Here is a 21,142-nt window from a genome sequence, read left to right as displayed (position 1 = left end):
GTATGTTGGCCATCTCTCATCTGTATCTGTATGACATACACACACGCACACACACACACACACACACACACACACACACGCACACACACACACACACACACACACACACACACACACACACACACACACACACACACACACACACACACACACACACACACACACACACACACACACACACACACACACACACACACACACACACACACACACACACACACACACACACACACACACACACAAATCCTTGTTTTTCACCCCCTCTTCTCTGCACAGCTGACCCTGGCTGGAGGAGAGAGGGTGCTGGAGGTGTTTATTCACTCTCTGGAGCTGGGCCACACTGCTGGGACCAGAGCTGTCAGGGCCATGGGTGAGCCGAACACACACACACACACACACACACACACACACACACACACACACACACACACACACACACACACACACACACACACACACACACACACACACACACACACACACACACACACACACACACACACACACACACACACACACACACACTTGTGCATACCTGGATGATCACTGAGTTACTTTGCTGTTGTGTGTCTTTGGTGTTCTTATGTTCTCTGTCTGTCCGTCTGCCTGGTTCCCTGTCTCCATTTATTCGTATTATTTTTCCCCGCGCTGTGCCCCGGACCGATGTAAGAATTGACTGCGGGGCGCATTATAAATGAAAATATCATATCATATCATACCTAATGTAAACTTAACGTGCACGGTATACCGATTCCCTGTTCCAGGAGCTGCCGGCAAAAGATTTGGTATCGACGGGGACCGGGAAGCAACTCCTCTACCACTCGGTATCGGCTACAACAAGGTACAATCATTATAGTTCCGCCTCTGGTTCCCACTCATCTCATAGAATATGAACGAGTTTTAAAATCATTCTAACTAATTTGTTCAAGCTAACCCATGATGACACAACAGTCCCAGCCAGCCAGGCTTTGGCTCAGGTCTGGCCAGGTTGTGAAAAGTCTAAATAAAGTTATTATCTCAGCCAGGGTCCAGCCAGGTTTGACCAGGTTCTAAAACAATGGCGATGCTCACTGTGTGCCAGACAAGGCCACAGCACGGCTAAACCCTGGCTAGTGGAGACAAGGCCACAGCTAAACCCTGGCTAGTGGAGACAAGGCCACGGCACGGCTAAACCCTGGCTAGTGGAGACAAGGCCACAGCTAAACCCTGGCTAGTGGAGACAAGGCCACAGCTAAACCCTGGCTAGTGGAGACGAGGCCACGGCACGGCTAAACCCTGGCTAGTGGAGACAAGGCCACAGCTAAACCCTGGCTAGTGGAGACAAGGCCACAGCTAAACCCTGGCTAGTGGAGACAAGGCCACAGCTAAACCCTGGCTAGTGGAGACAAGGCCACGGCACGGCTAAACCCTGGCTAGTGGAGACAAGGCCACAGCACGGCTAAACCCTGGCTAGTGGAGACAAGGCCACAGCTAAACCCTGGCTAGTGGAGACGAGGCCACAGCACGGCTAAACCCTGGCTAGTGGAGACAAGGCCACGGCACGGCTAGACCCTGGCTAGTGGAGACAAGGCCACAGTACGGCTAAACCCTGGCTAGTGGAGACGAGGCCACAGCACGGCTAAACCCTGGCTAGTGGAGACAAGGCCACAGCACGGCTAAACCCTGGCTAGTGGAGACAAGGCCACAGCACAGCTAAACCCTGGCTAGTGGAGACGAGGCCACAGCATGGCTAAACCCTGGCTAGTGGAGACGAGGCCACAGCACGGCTAAACCCTGGCTAGTGGAGACAAGGCCACAGTACGGCTAAACCCTGGCTAGTGGAGACAAGGCCACAGCACGGCTAAACCCTGGCTAGTGGAGACGAGGCCACAGTACGGCTAGACCCTGGCTAGTGGAGACGAGGCCACAGTACGGCTAGACCCTGGCTAGTGGAGACCAGGCCACAGCACGGCTAAACCCTGGCTAGTGGAGACCAGGCCACAGCACGGCTAAACCCTGGCTAGTGGAGACAAGGCCACGGCACGGCTAAACCCTGGCTAGTGGAGACAAGGCCACAGTACGGCTAAACCCTGGCTAGTGGAGATGAGGCCACAGCACGGCTAAACCCTGGCTAGTGGAGACCAGGCCACAGCACGGCTAGACCCTGGCTAGTGGAGACAAGGCCACAGCACGGCTAGACCCTGGCTAGTGGAGACAAGGCCACAGCACGGCTAGACCCTGGCTAGTGGAGACGAGGCGTAACACTGCCAGGGGTAGGGGGTTCGATTCCCACTGGGGAAGCCCACACTGAAAAACGCAAAGTCATCCAACTGTAAAGCGAGTGTTATTGGTAAAGTGCTAAAGAAATGCAACCATTCATTATTCACGAGTCGGTGTCGTCCGCTCTCCGCCCGCAGGTGTCTGTGAGTGGGAGGAGTCAGTGGTCCCAGACGGAGATGGTTTGCACGTCGATCAACCTCTGCAAGTCCTGTAAGAAGCCCGAGCAGCTAGGTACGTAACTCCAGGGGCGGAGCTTCCTATAGCACCACCCAGAGTTATAGTTGCCTAGAGCGCCACCCAGAGGGGGGACGCCAAAAACTGCACCCAGCAAAAATAAATATATATATATATTTTTTTCTTTTTGCTGAACACAGTCTCTTATTATTTATTATTTGTTTTAATTCTTTAGTGTGCACTTTACACGCTAAAGCTTAGTTCTTGTTCTTGTTTGTAATAAATAAAGGTGCAGTACTTTACTGTAACTGTTCAAATGTAAATAAAAAATGTTTGGTGTGGGGGGGGGGGGGGGGGCAGTGGTGAAGCTTGCCAAGGGCGCCAAATGTGCTAGGTCTGGCCCTGCGTAACTCCTGTAAGAAGCCAGAGCAGCTATGTACGTAACTCCAGAGCAGCTAGGTACGTAACTCCAGAGCAGCTAGGTACGTAACTCCAGAGCAGCTAGGTACGTAACTCCAGAGCAGCTAGGTACGTAACTCCAGAGCAGCTAGGTACGTAACTCCAGAGCAGCTAGGTACGTAACTCCAGAGCAGCTAGGTACGTAACTCCAGAGCAGCTAGGTACGTAACTCCAGTAAGAAGCCAGAGCAGCTAGGTACGTAACTACAGAGCAGCTAGGTACGTAACTCCAGAGCAGCTAGGTACGTAACTCCAGTAAGAAGCCAGAGCAGCTAGGTACATAACTCCAGAGCAGCTAGGTACATAACTCCAGAGCAGCTAGGTACGTAACTCCAGAGCAGCTAGGTACGTAACTCCAGTAAGAAGCCAGAGCAGCTAGGTACGTAACTACAGAGCAGCTAGGTACGTAACTACAGAGCAGCTAGGTACATAACTACAGAGCAGCTAGGTACATAACTCCAGAGCAGCTAGGTACATAACTCCAGAGCAGCTAGGTACGTAACTCCAGAGCAGCTAGGTACGTAACTACAGAGCAGCTAGGTACATAACTCCAGAGCAGCTAGGTACATAACTCCAGAGCAGCTAGGTACGTAACTCCAGAGCAGCTAGGTACATAACTCCAGAGCAGCTAGGTATGTAACTCCAGAGCAGCTAGGTACGTAACTCCAGAGCAGCTAGCTACGTAACTCCAGAGCAGCTAGGTACATAACTCCAGAGCAGCTAGGTATGTAACTCCAGAGCAGCTAAGTACGTAACTCCAGAGCAGCTAAGTACGTAACTACAGAGCAGCTAGGTACATAACTCCAGAGCAGCTAGGTACGTAACTCCAGAGCAGCTAGGTACGTAACTCCAGAGCAGCTAGGTACGTAACTCCAGAGCAGCTAGCTACGTAACTCCAGAGCAGCTAGGTACATAACTCCAGAGCAGCTAGGTATGTAACTCCAGAGCAGCTAAGTACGTAACTCCAGAGCAGCTAAGTACGTAACTACAGAGCAGCTAGGTACATAACTCCAGAGCAGCTAGGTACGTAACTCCAGAGCAGCTAGGTACGTAACTCCAGAGCAGCTAGGTACGTAACTCCAGAGCAGCTAGGTACGTAACTCCAGAGCAGCTAGGTATGTAACTCCAGAGCAGCTAGGTACATAACTCCAGAGCAGCTAAGTACGTAACTCCAGAGCAGCTAGGTACGTAACTACAGAGCAGCTAGGTACGTAACTCCAGAGCAGCTAGGTACGTAACTCCAGAGCAGCTAGGTACGTAACTCCAGAGCAGCTAGGTACGTAACTCCAGAGCAGCTAGGTACGTAACTCCAGAGCAGCTAGGTACGTAACTACAGAGCAGCTAGGTACGTAACTCCAGAGCAGCTAGGTACGTAACTCCAGAGCAGCTAGGTACGTAACTCCAGAGCAGCTAGGTACGTAACTCCAGAGCAGCTAGGTACGTAACTCCAGAGCAGCTAGGTACGTAACTCCAGAGCAGCTAGGTACGTAACTCCAGAGCAGCTAGGTACGTAACTCCAGAGCAGCTAGGTACGTAACTCCAGAGCAGCTAGGTGCGTAACTCCAGGGCTACACCGCGTTTCCCTAAGTCAAGGAGATGTATTCACAGTTCAGTAAAGACACATTTTACTGTGCAATGCCAAAACACTGTATCTTTGCATCCTTGAATGATTGGAAAAAAGGTACATATTGTACGTTATGTTATAGCTATACTGACTGAATATATTGATGTATTAACGAAGATTAGTATTATAAATAAGTACATATATTACAAATAAATATTTATTTTACTTTTAACGTTTTCAGAAAACGTTTTGAGTTTCCCTGCTGGCGAAGCAAGTGCCTTTACTTCAAAACTACCAAGACACACTTTTCTGATAGCCTCATCCAAGCCCTACCTTAAACTAACCATAACCTTAACCACACTGTTAACTTAAACCTACCATAACCATAATCATAACCCTAACCGTAACCACATTATTACCTTAAACTAACCATAATCATAACCTTAACCCTAACACTAACCCTGACTTTATAGCTTAACCATAACCGTTAAACATTAAAACGAATCATCATCATCATAGTATTGCTGTGTTTGTATCAGCGAGGGAGGTTTAGTCTAGTGGTGAGAGCAACTTGTCCGCGACCACAATCATTGTTTGTTCACTCCCGATCACAATGTTTGCTGGACTTTTGCTGATATGAAACTTAAATATATTACTTATACAAGATGTAAATCTGTGTGTGTCTGTCTGACTCTTACCACCTAACCTGCGCCAGTTAGGGTACCCTGTGTATACTGCACCTGTGTATACTGATTACTTTACTTAGTTATTTTTTATTTATTTTTTTAATCTTTCCCCCCTCCTTTTTCCTCCGTTTTTCTCCCATCCCAATGTTAGTCGTTATGCCAATTCCCAATCCCCTTCCTGGTCGCTGCGCACCTACCCCCTACAGTCGGTCTGGGAGAGTGGAGGCTATCACATGCTTCCTCCGATACATGTGTAGCCAATCAACCGCTTCTTTTCACCTGGCAGCGCGGACTCTCACTGAGAGGGTGTAACGTGTGGAAGGATCACACTATCCCACTTAGATCCTTTCCTCGCTGAGCAGGCGCCCTGACCGAACTGTAGGAGTCGCTGTTTACAACGACCAGGCCCCACCCACCAGCTTTCCCACCCCTAACACTGCCAATTGTGTTGGTATGAACGACCAGCCAAGCTGGTAGCAAGGCCGAGAGCTGGGCTCGAACCCAGCATCTCCTGCGTTGGTGGCGAGTGCCTTGCCCACTACACCACCTTACTTACTTATAAACCCAGTACTTTACTTACTTATAAACATACTTATATTCAGAGTTAATTATATTGTTTACACTGCTTATTTTTATCTTTACTATATTTGTATTGCCTATATTTATGTCTTTCTACTATTACCCTACCCATACCTGTAACTCCCCCCCCCCCCCCTCCTCCTCCTCCTCCATGCTGTTATGTTGCCCGAATTTCCCCAAGGGGATCAATAAAGGAATATCTTTTATTTAAAAAAAAAATTATTATGTTTTTGGCGTTACATGGTTCGCCACTTGGGCGCCCCAATAAAGGAATATCTTATCTTATCTTATATTACTTATTATGGCTATAGGATAACGTACATTATGTATATTTTTTCCTGTGGCCGATTAGTACTTTATTTACGTTTTCTGATGACACCAAGTTGCATAATTAGAAAAAGATAAATGCATAATAATGCTTGTGTTTTTAGATTCGAGAATGGAAAGCCTCCAGCTCACGATGACGGAGGTCCTGAAGATACAAAGCTCCAAGGCCAAGAAGAGCTACAACCAGGTGAGCAGCTCGTCACCTCGATGTCTGTCCATCCTTATGTATTTTTAACATGTGTCCATCCTTATGTATTTTTAACATGTGTCCATCCTTACGTATTTTTAACATCTGTCCATCCTTATGTATTTTTAACATCTGTCCATCCTTATGTATTTTTAACATCTGTCCATCCTTATGTATTTTTAACATGTGTCCATCCTTACGTATTTTTAACATCTGTCCATCCTTATGTATTTTTAACATCTGTCCATCCTTATGTATTTTTAACATCTGTCCATCCTTATGTATTTTTAACATCTGTCCATCCTTATGTATTTTTAACATCTGTCCATCCTTGTGTTTTTAACTCATTGGACGCCAGACCCGATGTATAGTCAGGTTTTAATCGTTATTTCTTTTATTATCCATTCATTTTCATCCATCCAGCCTGATGTTATCGTTGGGAATGGGTCTGAGCTCGCAAAAGGGCAAATACCGCCGCCTACGCCTTCCAGCTGGTATTACACTCCTTTGGGAATGGTGTAGTTTCTTTTCTGGGACGATCCGAGCCATGCGGGCGGGGTTTAAATACTCAGGCAAGGTAGGCCTAAAAAATGGCATGGAACAGTAACCCCGCCCGCCCGTTCATATGTAACGGTCGGTAATGTGGTACGGACCTCCAAGAGCAGTATTTGGAATGGCGATCAGATAATTGGATTATTTCTTTTGCATTACATCAGTTACAAGGTAAAAACACTATATACACATTTGATCGTTGATCTGATATTTATTTCTACCCCGATCTACGCTGTCTCTGTGTGTGGCTGTGTGCCGTTGGGTGCAGGAGGTGGGGGGGGGGGGGGGGGGGGGCACCGCGGTTATTTTCATTCTTGCATGAGGAAGGATAATAATGATGATCTAGCGTTGATTTCAGGAAGATTCGACAATCAGGCGAAAAATGAGAACGTGTTTAGTGTATTCCACTAAAGGGCTATTATCGCGTCTTTTCCTGGAATTACTAAGAATCACCAAAACTATACTCATATTCAAAACGGTATAAAACGGAAATGTACCAATCAGTTTTGTACATGTTGACTAGAAGCAACTCACTGATAATCGCCGGGTGTATTAGACCCATAGCTATAATTTAAGATATATTTTAAGCACTCGCAAATCTCGCAGTCCCCCCATTGATTAAAGCGGTGGCGTTCTAGCGCCCTCTCGTGCATTAAGCGATGGCGCAGAATGAGTTAAACATCTGTCCCATCCTTGTGTTTTTAAACATCTGTCCCATCCTTGTGTTTTTAAACATCTGTCCCATCCTTGTGTTTCCTTTCCTCTTGCAGCAGATCTCTGTCTCGGAGGTGAAGGTGAACAAGGTCCTGGTAAATGGAGGAGAGGACGGGACGACCTTCGCAGTGTGTCTGGATCAGGATGAGAAGAAGATCATTCAAAGTGTCACCAGGTAACAGTGGCTGGTGCTGCCATGGCAACCCTATCATTTACCTCTGACATATTCTCCCACTCTTACAAGAATATGGACACACAAAAGTGTCATAGGTGTGAGGCATTCGTCGTGTCATGCTTGTGAACCACCACTAGGGCCAGAGTGACTGACTGACCTGAGTTAGTGACATTGAGGGGCAAATTCACAAAGAGATTGCACAGCTTTTTCTGACGTGGTGCTAACTGCATTTGCCATCAGCATTGTGTCTCTGTGCGTCGGTGGTATTTGTGGGTATTTAAATGAGGTAATATGGGCGGAGCATGTGCCGTTTCTATGCAAATTAGCCTCATCACAAAAACACTCCAATTCACAAAGATCGGCGCTAATTGCCATGCGCAGTTAAAGTGATGTTATTTACGTCTTCAGAGATTTGGTGGTAACTAAGCGCATTTATAAAGGGGTGTCATTGCCAGCGTCTCAGGTGATGCCAGCCTCTTTGATGTGGGACCAGAGTTAAGGGCATGGCTACAAGATACGGAGTTGGACCTCTGACGTTACACGAAAGAAGAAGAAGAAGATGGCAGCAGTAATTGTTGCCAGGCGAAGGCCTCGTAATGCCAGGCGTGCTAGTGAAAGAATATTTCTAATGAGAATATAACTTTTTGATTTAAGGCGAGACACTGCAGGTGAATAGTCAAATGTACTTTTTTTGTTGATTTTGAGATTTTGTTATATTTTGCTTCCTAAACATGTCTTCTATGAAACTAGTGACAATAAAACGTCAATAACACACATTTAGTTGTTTATTTTACATCATTTTGCCTTATTGCATCCATGTGCACATATTTAATGGAGAAGTGCCTCATTTGCATATATAAACATACATTTCAGAAAACTTGCAATATATTTTTTCTTAATTTATATGTACATAACAAATTGGGAAAGTTTCATAGTGATATCTATTCAAATATTTTTTGCCTATTAGGGGGTACTACACTGTTTGTAGCCTGTGTGTAGTTCTGTTCAGTTCAATAACATCATTATTATTATTATTATTCAGTTATCAGGCATGTGTTTAGGTTGTCTATTACTAATGGTTTGATTAGGTATTGTGTTTGTAAATATCTGTTTAAAAAAAAAAGTATGGCATTTTACAATACAGAACTTTGAAGGCGTTTTCCCAAAAATGAGTTTTAAGAGTTTTTCCTCATACTCTGAGCCAGAAATCTCCACTTCAGTAGCACTCACATACACCAAACCTTCCAGTTCTATTCATATCTATGTTCTGAAGGTATTTACAGAAGGGTTTGTTGATATCGCATTCATACCCTGATTTATATCACATTTTATTCCTAAAAACATGGCGAAATATGGAATTTTACCATAAAAATGGACTGAATGGAGTATTTTCTGATTTATGGAGTGATAAAAAGAGATATCCAAAATCCCCTCTGTAATAACCTTTGCCTCTAATATGTCAACAAAATGAAACTATAATTTTGAAAATGGCTTTATCCAATGTTCAGATTTCTGTCCTGGAATTATATGCAAATTAGTGCATATTTAAGTAGATCATGCCTCATTTGCATATTTAAACATACAATTTCAGAAAACTTGTAATACAAAAAAGTCTTGTCTTAATATAAGTAATCAACTGGGGAAGTTTCATTGTGATATCTATTAGTTAATTTCTTTACCCTATTCACCTGCAGTGTCTCCCCTTAAGCAAGACCGAAATCATCCGGAGACACAGGTTGCCAGCTCAAGCTATTCTTGATCTATTGGATGAAATTAAGGATGATATTGAGCCAGCCACCCAGAGATCCCATGCAGTCTTATTTATTATTTAAATAGTGTTATTATGGCTGTCAAAGGTAATGCTTTAACTTTGGAGATTAATTTAAATTATTTAAAGCATTAAAATAAATTAATCTAGATTAATCTATGGAGTGAAAAATCTTCAACGTTCTGAACTTTCAGCAGTATATTTGCTTGTTGTTCTTTTGCATCGACTCATGCACCTTTTTGAAAATCATCTGACATGAAGATGGAACACATTTTTGTTTTTGTTGTATTTATATTACTGGTAGTTCATACAAGACATTATCGTCCTCTAAGCCAATCTGCACTTTAACATAGGTCTGGGTTGTTTTGATTTCTGTTAGCGCCGCGGATATAAGAAAGAGGTCTAGCTGAGTCAATGTTTTCTTTTTTTTGTCGACTTTTTCTCCTTATTTTTCTATTTTTCTCTCATCCCAATTTTGTGTATCCAATTCTCCCCTCCCCTGTCTTGAACGTTGCTCGACTATGCCCCCCACTGGTCGGTTGTAGAGAGGATAGAAGCCTTGCATCACGTGTTCCCTCCGGCACACGAGGAGGCAGCCTGTCACATCTTTTTGCCTGCCAACGCGGACGCCACTTTCCGTCTCTGCTGTGCAGGCATCTCCCAACCGACCTGTAGGGGTCGCTGTTATTTAACGTTGTCGGCTTCCCCAATGTTGTCGGCGCTATAGAGTGTACTCGCGTTCCAATAGACCTATCGCTAAGCCACGCCCCCTTTGAAAACTCGGACACAGAGCCGACCGTGAATGACTCTCGTTGACGATGGCTGCAGGCAGCCCCTTTCCTGACTGTGCTGATGCAAGCCTTGCTTCACAGTCACGAAAGGCGCTTATGCCGCTGGAGATTTACCACAGCAGGTAATAGACCTGTTTTTTAAAGATAACACAAATATTTCATCTAGAAGCAGACAGAGAGGGTTACAATATGCAGTGGAAAAGTACGTTCATGAGATACACATTTACCTTAGACCTCCATGGTGATGCAAGCATTAGCTATAGATAACGTCTCAAGCATTACTTACAGTTGACTTGATTGAAGATTACAAGAACTATGACGATAATCCATGATTACTATTGCTGATACATTTAGTTTAGTTTAGTTTAGTTTTGAACAAAAAATCCAAAGAAACAGACTAAGAAATGACGTAAACACCATGATCAGAACCGCAAAAAGAAATTTCATCAACGACAAAACTGAGGAAAACAAAAACAAACCCTGCGAACTTTGGAAATTACTCAATAATCAACTAGGCTGCAGTAAAAAACTTAAAACCAGATTCTCAAACATAAACATAAAGACGGACAACACGCTCATCACAGACAAGCTGGATGTAGCCAATTACTTAAACATCTTCTTCACAAACATAGCCACAACACTGGTAAACAAACTACCCTCCCACTCAGGGCATTATGGGATAGAACACATAGTAGCATACTACAAAAACCTAGGGGTCCACAAAGACGACTTCAAACTTGAAATGGTAACAACCGATGAGGTACTCAAAAAATTGAGCGCCCTCCAGCCTAACAAGGCCACTGGCCATGACAACATCCCCTCCAAATTCCTCAGAGACGCAGCAGCCGCCATCACCCCAGTCATCACACACATAATAAACCTCTCTATAAGACAGGGGCACGTCCCCAAGGACTTCAAAATTGCGAGAGTGACCCCTCTACACAAAAAGGGCAGCAAATTAGACCCAGGCAACTACCGCCCTGTTTCTATTCTTACCTCCATCTCGAAAGTCATGGAGAAAATAGTCTACGAACAGGTCGAAAAGTACCTGGCGGAAAAAAACCTAATCTACGAATTCCAATCTGGCTTCAGAACGTCCCACTCCACTGACACATGCCTCCTCTATTTGAACGACCACATCAAACAAGAGGTGGACGCGGGCAAATACTGCGGCATGGTCATGCTGGACCTACAAAAGGCCTTCGACACTGTCAATCACTCCATCCTAATGGACAAGCTAAAAGCAATTGGTTTTGATAGCCTATCAGTAAGCTGGATGCAATCCTACCTGGAGGGGAGAGAACAGATGGTAGAGGTAAACGGTACTCTATCCCCCCCCCTCACAGTGAGCTGTGGTGTTCCACAAGGAAGCATACTAGGACCGCTACTCTTCCTAATTTATGCAAATGACATGTCGTCAGCCTGTGACTGCAACTTGTTCCTGTTTGCGGACGACTCAGCCCTGCTGGTCTCTGACAAGAACAAATTGCAGGTTGAAAAAACCCTCAGCACGGAACTAGGCAAAATCTGCATATGGCTCGCTGATAACAAACTATCATTACACATGGGCAAAACAGAGTCCATTCTATTCGGTTCAAATAACAAACTCAGCAAGACCGACGGATTCTCAGTTACAGTGGGTGACAATATTGTCACAAGGAAAGACGAAATTACCTACCTGGGTTCCATCCTAGAGGCAAATCTTTCCTGTGACAAAATGGCATCCAATGTAATAAAAAAAGTCAACCAACGAACTAGATTCTTGTACCGGATCTCCTCTCTGGTAAACAAGAATACCCTGAAGACTCTGGCAGGAGCACTCATTCAAGGGTACTATGACTATGCGTGCACCTCATGGTACCAAAGCACCTCAAAGGCGCTTAAAACAAAATTACAAACATCACAAAACAAACTGGTCAGACTACTACTTGACCTGAACCCCAGAACCCACCTCACCCCTGCCCACTTTGCCAACCTAGGATGGCTTAGAGTAGACGACAGAGTACAGCAACTTGCAATGGGCCTGGTCTACAAGATACACTATACGACCGGGGTGCCCATGTACATGTCAAAATACTTCCCAAAGGTCAGTGAACACCACAACCACTACACCAGAGGAAGCTCAACAAATCATGTTAAACCCAGATTCGGCTCAAACAAGGGACTAAACACGTTTCGCAATTATGCCACAACAATGTGGAACGCCCTACCCAAAGCTGTAAAGGAATGTGAATCCCTGCCCACATTCAAAACCGCTCTTAAAGAGCACCTACGGGAGGCTGCAATTCGAAACTGGCCACCGTAAATGCCCAAAACCCCCACCACCTCCTAATAGACAGTCTCCTCCCCACCGCATGTATATATTCCCTCCCCGCCGTATGTATATTTCCCTCCCACCCACCCAACCCCTCCTAATGTACAGTCCCCTCCCCATCATATGTATATACTCTGTCAGGATCTAGGGGTAACAGTACTGTATATTTGAATACCGCCTATGTCACAAATGTATCAGTACTAAATACCTATATGTCCCTATGCCATAAATGTCATGTATGTTGTGTATGTCATAAATGTCTATATGAATTGAAAATGGGGGACCCTGATGGAAACAAGACAAACGTCTTTCTCAGGTCTGCATCCCCTTAACAATTGTATGTATTGAGCCGTACTGTATTGTACCCATTCTGCAATCTGTTAAATAAAGTTTTCATTCATTCATTCATTCAGTCCAACGCAGTATACGAGCTAGACCCGACAGTTGTGTCACTAGTCACTAGAATGAGGAAAAAAGTGAGAGCTGTCACTTGCCAACATTCCTCCTCCATAAAGGGGTGAGACTTCAGAGAATGGTATGCTGCACATTCTAGTGTACATCAGGTCAAATGATTGATTACACTAACTATAAATGTATAGTGATAGAGACCAAAGTAAAAATACCTAATAATAAAATAGACCTAATATAGGGGGCGACAGTGGCTTGGGAGTAGAACAGTCATCTGGTAATCCGGAGGTTCCCGGTTTGATTCTCGCTCCTCCCGGGCAGCGTGTCGAAGTGTCCTTGAGCAAGACACTGATGAGCAGGTTGGCACCTTGCATGGTCGCCTCCACCGTCGGTGTGTGAATGTGTGAGTGAATGGGTAAGATGTGAGAAACAAATTGTAAAGCGCTTTGGATAAAAGCGCTATATAAATACAGCCATTTACCATTTACCAAAATACCTGTAGATCACAGTAAATGGGTTTACAGTTACACAAATGGATGTACGATATAAACTGGAATAGCGAACAATATCATGTGTTGTTGTGATACATCTATGGTAATTTAACATTATATTCTTCTAGTACCTCCATTATGGATTAATAGCCTGGTATGTTGACATTTGCAATATCAGCAAATGTTGATGAAGATTAAGTACTTTAACATTGTAAACCAGCAATCTGAGGGACACAGAGCAGCATAACTGGACCACTTTAACAACCTTCAGGTCAATCGAGGGTTGAATGCACTGAAATACAAGAACACCCTATAGAATATGTACTGTACTTTTACTTTTGAAACTTAATACTACTTAATAGTACACTCATTTGAGTAGTGGAAAAGGGGTAGGATTAAATAAGTGTATACTTCTTCCTACTCCTTTTCGAACATGTAGATTGAGTTGTGTTTTGCTTTTGTTATTGTTTGTTTGTATTCATTGCATGTTCGAAATAAAGATTTCAAATAAAATAAAATCAAATACAGTACTGTAGTTGTAATGGTACATAATTCACCCACAGACCTATTGTTAGGAACATTCTAGAAAATTAGTGCCGCCCGAACATTCTGGAACGTGTGTGATGATGTCATGGCAGTACATTCTAGAACCTTAGTTCTGTCCGATCATTCTGGAACGTTGGTGATGATGTCATAGTAGAACCTTCTAGAACCTCTAACATTCCTATTTAAGCATTCTGTTTAGCTTTCTAGTAATGTCCACCTTCCATTGGGGGAGCCTGGTGCCCACAGGCCGGCACTCCTCATCTGGAGTAAGAGGGGAGGAGAGAGGGGTGATGGATAAGGGGAGAGGGATGAGGGGGAGGTGAATGAGGAGAGAGGGATATTATTCAGTTAATGACATGATTGTAAAGCTGCACACATTCCATGATGCTCACTTTAGTCCAAAAACATAAATCAGACCTCTTTCATTGTCACTCATGTCTTGAGTGGGTTGACCTGTGTCGTCTGTGAGGGCAGTAACATCTCGAGCACACCTCATTCTGTGAAAAAAAACACAAAAAGTTGAGTATTAGCTAAGCATAGACAGATAATAATAATAGTTCATTTATGGAGCATCTTTCATACATAAAATGCAGCTCAAAGTGGATTTTATTGACAACAAACATAACAACTTTGACAGATCAACATTTGTGTTTGCCTTGTCAGGGATAAAACGAAAAGTCCAGGACCTATTTACTGTTTACATCGTTGTCCCTGTTGTTACTAGGGGTGGGAATCACCAGTTTCATCACGATACGATACAATATCGATTCTTTGGACAACAATGCGATATTTTCCGATATCACAAAGTCTGCCACGATACGATATGATTTGATTCGATTCAGGTGCCTGCGATCGATATGAGATGATATTATATGCCCATTTAACACAATCAGTAACATTTAAATCAACAAAAAAAAAGGCAATGGAAATATCATTTGACATTTTTATTTTTGAGCTCTTACAGACATTTAAATGAAAAACAATCTATTGTTTTTAATACAAATAGACCTCCTGTTCACTGTTTTTGGTTTGTTTTTCTTTTTTTCCGATATTAATATCATATTCACTGTCACAGAGAAGACAGGAAGAATAGCCCCAGCACTGCTGTGGCTAATGGGGATCCAAATAAACATAAACAGAGCTGTATTTTGGCTGGAAAAGGCATATTGGGAATCCGAAGGTGCAGTACCGGCCAGATCCTGTTAGTGGGGCTATTTCGAGAATGCACCCTCCTTCCCAGTCCCCACTTCTCTCTGCCTATGGCTCTGGGTTAGCTTACGCTAACGTAACGTTATTTTCTATCTTTAACGCGATGTGGGCATAATGGAATGGCGAGGATTGCAAAGCAGGTTAGATGCATTTGACCCGTGGCGGAATAAAACAGCAGGGATGTTGTGAAGGGCCAGATTAAACCGAATATATATATTTATTTATATATATATATTTAATTGTATTTGTATATTCTCTAATATTCCCTGATATCCCTTGTATATTCCTTGTACAATATGCATTGAATATCCATTCTAGCCTACTGAACATCCCATAATAGTCTCCATTCTACTATTGGTCGAGACCTTGGTGCCAGGCTGCCATACCCCTCAGACCCAGTTCAAACGTACCGCTCCACATGTACGAACAAGTCCTAGTTCCGCGTAGGAATCTGACTACCGCACCACTAATGGGACTATTTGTTCATAGTGCGTATATATACTGCGCTACTAAAGTAGGACTTCCTTTTCAGTCCAGTTTCTTACCCTCCAATAGAGTCACAGACGTAAAGCCTCCCCGCGACGCCACGTGTGGGAGTAAGGCCAAGTTCGCCTACCATCGGTATTGAGACATCGTGTATATTAATATTTGAATAGTCATATTTGGCACTATATCGTCGAGTTGGACGTAGTCTATTAAGCTAATAATAGTCTGTTAATATATAGTGCTTCGTGCGGTGAGAATACTACCGTAGTCAGTACCCCATCGTTTCGGGCAGATAACTGGCTGCTTATCCAGGGTGGTTGACCCCACGTGAAGCTGCACCCGAGGAGCCCCAGAGCCGACGAGCGAGTGGACCTGTATACCGGATTATTCTACCGACGACAGCCCGCCTCCCCAGGCACGGATTATGCTTTGTATACTTTGATTATTCCATGGATAAAGACCCCCGACACTGCCGTGTGTTGGAACCCCCCCCCTGGAGAGGACGCAAGGTGAGGAGACGCTCTGCAAGACGAGGTCGCTTCACGTCTCTCCTCCGTGGACCGGAGGCCGCCGGCCCACAAAGAGTCCATCTGCTTTCATCTGTGGTCCAAGGATCGCCGGCGCATTGAACGGCACTACAGTGGGTTCACCTGGGATACCCTTGGCCGGATGAGGCAGCCGGATTCTACCCCCCCCCCCCCCCTCCTACTCCTGTCAGCTTACAAGCGACCGGATTAACCCCCCCTAGTGTATCCAGTATATAATCATTAAAGTATCATTGCTGTTATTCCTTAAACTATTCCAGGTCGTATATGTACCACCTGCGCCTTCAGAGATTGGACATTCTCTATTGATATACCGACGAATACTCTTGCCATAAAAGTGCATACTAATTCCATTCATAAATGTGATTGATTTGATTAAGTGCTTGCTCTACACACCATCGCTGTGTAGAAATAAAGACCTATTTCTAATTCGTACATTTGTGTTGGATCCGTTTCATCTACGTGACAGTGTTCATCATAATATATTTATGCCGTGTACTGGGTGGCCGAATATTAAGTACAAAGGTAGTGGTAGTAAGTATCATATCTAGTAATACAGTCAGGGAATTGTACCCCTCAGTTATAATTGGTCCTTCGAGCCGGAGGGTAATTAGTGTAATATTAATATAGTGTTATTAATATTGAAATGGCCTATGATGAACACTCCACGAAACGATCCTCCTAACCAACGCCCGCAGCGCGAACGACGGCTCCCTCAGTACTTAGAGGCTTACGCTGTCAGTCAACAACCTAGTCTTCTACTAACAGTAAACGCGGTAAAACTAGAAAGTAAAAGTATGTCTAACCCCAACGCCCAGACTACCCCGACCATAGAGGCCCCTACGGGTTCTAATGTAACTGACCAAGTTCACGGTGGGGACCAGTGGGAACCAGACATGACTTCACACCCCGCCAGTACTGAAGAAGTAGTCCCCGATGAGTCCCGGGAGGAATACAACGCTACCGAGAGAGAACTCGGCACGGAAGAAGACGGGGAGAGCACCGTGGAGATAGAGCTCCAAGGCTCCGCAAGGAGTACCCCGAGGGAAGGCTCCCCTATACAACCGCCTTCTCCCAGCGAGGCAGAGAGGACCCTACAGCAGGCCTTCCTCATCAGCCTGAACGCCGCTGCTGAACGCGACAGACTGCAGATCCAGCAGCGGAGCGAAGAAGAGCATATACGTCTAGAAATAAGACGCATTCAGAGAGAAGAGAATGTGGCCCGAGACCAAGCAGACAGCCAGCGAGCAGCTGCTGGTGCTCTACGGGACGCAGAGCGCGACAGACAGCAAGCGCAACTAATAGAACAGCTGATCAGACGGACAACACCCTCTCCCTCCGCCAGAGGCTCCAGGAACTCGTCTAGACACATCTCCAGGGCGGCATCCCCTAGCCGAGTAAACAACCCTGAACTTGACCAACAGACGAGGTCTATACCCCCCACAGACCACCTCCCCCCACCGGTCCAAGCAAGACCTAGCAACCGGGAAGGAGCAGCATATCCTGTGGAGAGGCTAAACCAGAGACTACAAGCACTGGATGACCTAACTGAAGACGAAGAGGAAGAGGAGGAGAACCACGCCCGACGACAGCACAGTACTCTACCGGACCAGGAGGTCCGGTACAGCCCAGGCTATACTCCCGCGGAGCTGCGCTACAGACCCCCGACACCATACACGGGCGAGCACGACGCACGACCCGCACCGAGGAACAGCACCGGGACAAGCGGGCCATGGTACACTGCCGGTACCAGCCCATACCAAGGAGCGGGAGGAGACTCGCCTAGGAGGCCTCTCCCCCAACGCTCGCCGATGTATCCACAGTCAGCGTCATACATTGGCACGCCTATGGTACCCGACTTCACCCAAGAGAACCGGGCCCAGTATACGGAACTCCGCATGTGTCTGGAGACCATGTTGGTGGATGTATTGGATGAACGCCATAAATACGTCATCCTACTGAAGCACTTAAAGGTGCCCCGCGCACATAATATAGCGCTCGCCTACGCGACTTCCACCACCCCATACACAGCAGCGCTGGTAGCATTGGACCAGAGGTATGGGCGCATATGGGATTACGTGATCCAGGAGATCCGACACATCGACCGCTTACCCCCAGCAATAGACAATCGAGCACTGGACGACCTGTCCATCAGAGTGCAGTCCCTGGTAGGGATGTTGGGAGCGCAGAGAGAGAAGGGGAGGCATGAACTTTACGCCAACTCAAATGTGGAAAGGATCTTGGAGAAGCTGCCGCCCGCTCGACAGGAGCGTTTTAGGCGACAGAGGGACCACCGAGACCCGAATGGCCCCGAACCGAACCTCCTCGATCTAGCAGACTTCCTGGCGAGAGAAGTCAGCAGCCTACGGCTAGATACATTCGGACGGAGCACCCCTGGCTCCAGAGAAGGAACCAGACGACTAAATGATGGAAGAAGATCGGTGACTGTGATGCACCAATCGGAGTCAGTACCGAGCAGCAGGAGCCACAGTACCCCCTCCAGAACGGAGAAGTGGAAGATAGTGTGCCCCTACTGTGAGAAAGAACACTGGCTAGCGCAATGTGACTCCTTCCCCAAGCTGAACGCGGAGGAAGCAAGTCAATGGATAAAGTCCAACAAGCGCTGTTTTCGCTGTGCGCGCTCACACATGGCAGCCGAATGCCGCTTAAAGAAAAGGTGCACCAAGTGCGATGGAGCCCATCTGGACATACTTCACGACAGTAACAGACGGCGCCCTTCACCCGCACCATCCAGCAGCAAAGCGAGCGTCATGTACATCGATCCCGCCAGCAGCAGTGGAGCCTGAGTACTCCTAAAAGTAGTGAGTGTGACACTAAGCTACCAGAATAAAGTCCTGGACACTTACGCTGCGGGGAAGCGAAACCCAAATGACAATTCGGACAATAAGACGAGATTTGAAGACGATAAAGGGCGAGAATGTCTCATTCTCTATCGCAGCAAGCGGCCAGCCTGAGCGACGGTACCAGATTACAGACGCTTTCACCAGCCAAGAAATAGGACTGTCGCGGTACACATACCCCGTCGCCAAGCTGATGGAGAAATATGCACATCTGCGCAAGTTACCGATCCCGCTCATAGACAATGCTATGCCGACCCTGTTGATAGGCTCCGACCATGCAGACCTCATTGTCCCGATAGACCGGGTTCATACCGGACCCCGAGGCTGTCCTGCAGCAGTCGAGACCCGTTTGGGATGGACTCTCCAAGGCCCGCTCGCCAAATCTCTCAACCGAAGTACAGCCACTAGATGTCTCCACTCCCGAGTCACAGAGGGAGAAACCGCACTCCTGCAACACGTAGAGCGGCTATGGACCTTGGAACAAATGCCCTTTAAGAATGGAAAGAAAGACATTCGCTCTAAAGATGACATTTACGCCATTCACCTCCTCGAGACAGGGACCAAGAGAGTCCCGGTCAACGGCGTGTTGAGATACGCCACGCCACTCCTGCGGCGAGAAGGAATGCCTACTTTCCACGCCAAGACAGACGCCACAGAACGGTACCTGCTGAACACGGAGCGGCGCTTAGCCAAGAACCCCGCCCAAGAGAGTGTATACCGCGCTGAGATTGAGAAGCTCATCACAGCGGGACACGTCACAAAGATGGACATTAAAGAGGCTGACCAGACCACTGAATCGTGGTACGTGCCTCACCACAAGGTCCATCACAACGGTAAAGACCGCATAGTATTTAACTGCAGCTACCAGATCGGATCCCAAAATCTGAATAAAGAGTTACTGCCCGGTCCCACACTCGGCCCCTCCCTATTCGGCGTTCTACTCCGCTTCCGCCAGGAAAAGGTGGCCATCAGCGGGGACATTAAAGGAATGTTCCTGCAGGTGAGATTAGTAGAGGCGGACAAGCCCCTGTTACGGTTCCTATGGAGAGAGAAGCCAGGAGATGAGCACCCAGCCATCTACCAATGGGAAGTCCTCCCCTTCGGAACGACGTGCAGCCCCTGCTGTGCTACATTTGCACTACAGAAACATGTAGCAGAGGACCCAGCAGCGGACGAAGAGGTCCGACACAGCGTAAAGAACAGCTTCTACGTAGACAACTGTCTACAAAGCCTTTCAACCCAGGAAGAAGCCGAGGCTCTCCTGATTAAACTCCGCGCCTCATTGATCAAAGGCGGCTTTGATCTCAGGCAGTGGGCCAGCAGCGATCCGCAAGTACTGCGCAGCCTCTCCTCCGAGGACAAGGCAGCCAGCAGCGAGACCTGGATGGCTACAATCCCGGGAGAAGCCCAGGAGATGACCCTGGGATTGGTGTGGCGATTCAAAACAGATTCGCTTCACTACAGACACAAGCCCCTGACTACGGAGCAGGGAAGGCCGGCGGCGGCGCCGACCACCAGACGGAGTGTGTACACAACACTCGCCCGACAATATGACCCGCTAGGATGTATTCTACCGTACACCACCAGGGCAAAAATGATTGTACGAGCATTGTGGGACAAGGACCAGGGCTGGGACGACCCCATTCCCGCACACCTTGCATCCACCTGGAGAGAGTGGGAGATGGAGCTCCACTCACTCCCAGGCGTTAATATGCGCCGAAGCTACTTCCCACCCACGGTGAGGCCAGAGACATGTAAAATGGACTTACACGTCTTCAGTGACGCCTCAGAGGTCGCATACGGATCAGTAGCCTACTTGCGGGCCCAAGAGAAGGGGGGAGAGATCTACACAGCATTTGTCCTCGCCCGCTCAAGAATAGCCCCACGCAAGCAACAATCTATCCCACGTCTAGAGCTCTGCGCAGCCCTAGCCGGAGCGCACCTAGCCACGCTCATCCAACGTGAGCTCACCATACCGGTGTCTAGAACAATCCTGTGGTCAGATTCCACGACGGTACTCGCCTGGATCAAATCTGCAAGTACAAAGT

At 46.5% G+C, this 21,142-nt stretch overlaps 1 protein-coding gene across 1 annotated transcript in view; it reads left to right on the top strand.

The window, feature by feature from the left end:
• Positions 1-21,142, top strand: part of LOC311240698 (phosphoinositide 3-kinase regulatory subunit 5-like) — a gene marked incomplete at its 5' end in the record, with an annotated part of 91,754 nt that overhangs the window by 62,617 nt on the left and 7,995 nt on the right. The window contains 5 exons of the mRNA XM_084329271.1: positions 277-370; positions 765-841; positions 2,397-2,490; positions 6,152-6,234; positions 7,557-7,675. Coding sequence (XP_084185397.1) covers positions 277-370; positions 765-841; positions 2,397-2,490; positions 6,152-6,234; positions 7,557-7,675 — 467 coding nt within the window. The remainder of the gene's footprint in view (positions 1-276; positions 371-764; positions 842-2,396; positions 2,491-6,151; positions 6,235-7,556; positions 7,676-21,142) is intronic.

This window comes from Notolepis coatsorum (genome assembly GCF_963971535.1).
Source record: "Notolepis coatsorum genome assembly, chromosome: 14".
NCBI lineage: Eukaryota > Metazoa > Chordata > Actinopteri > Aulopiformes > Paralepididae > Notolepis > Notolepis coatsorum.
The sequence above is the reverse complement of the archived record's forward strand: the minus strand, read 5'-3'. Positions and strand labels throughout refer to the sequence as shown.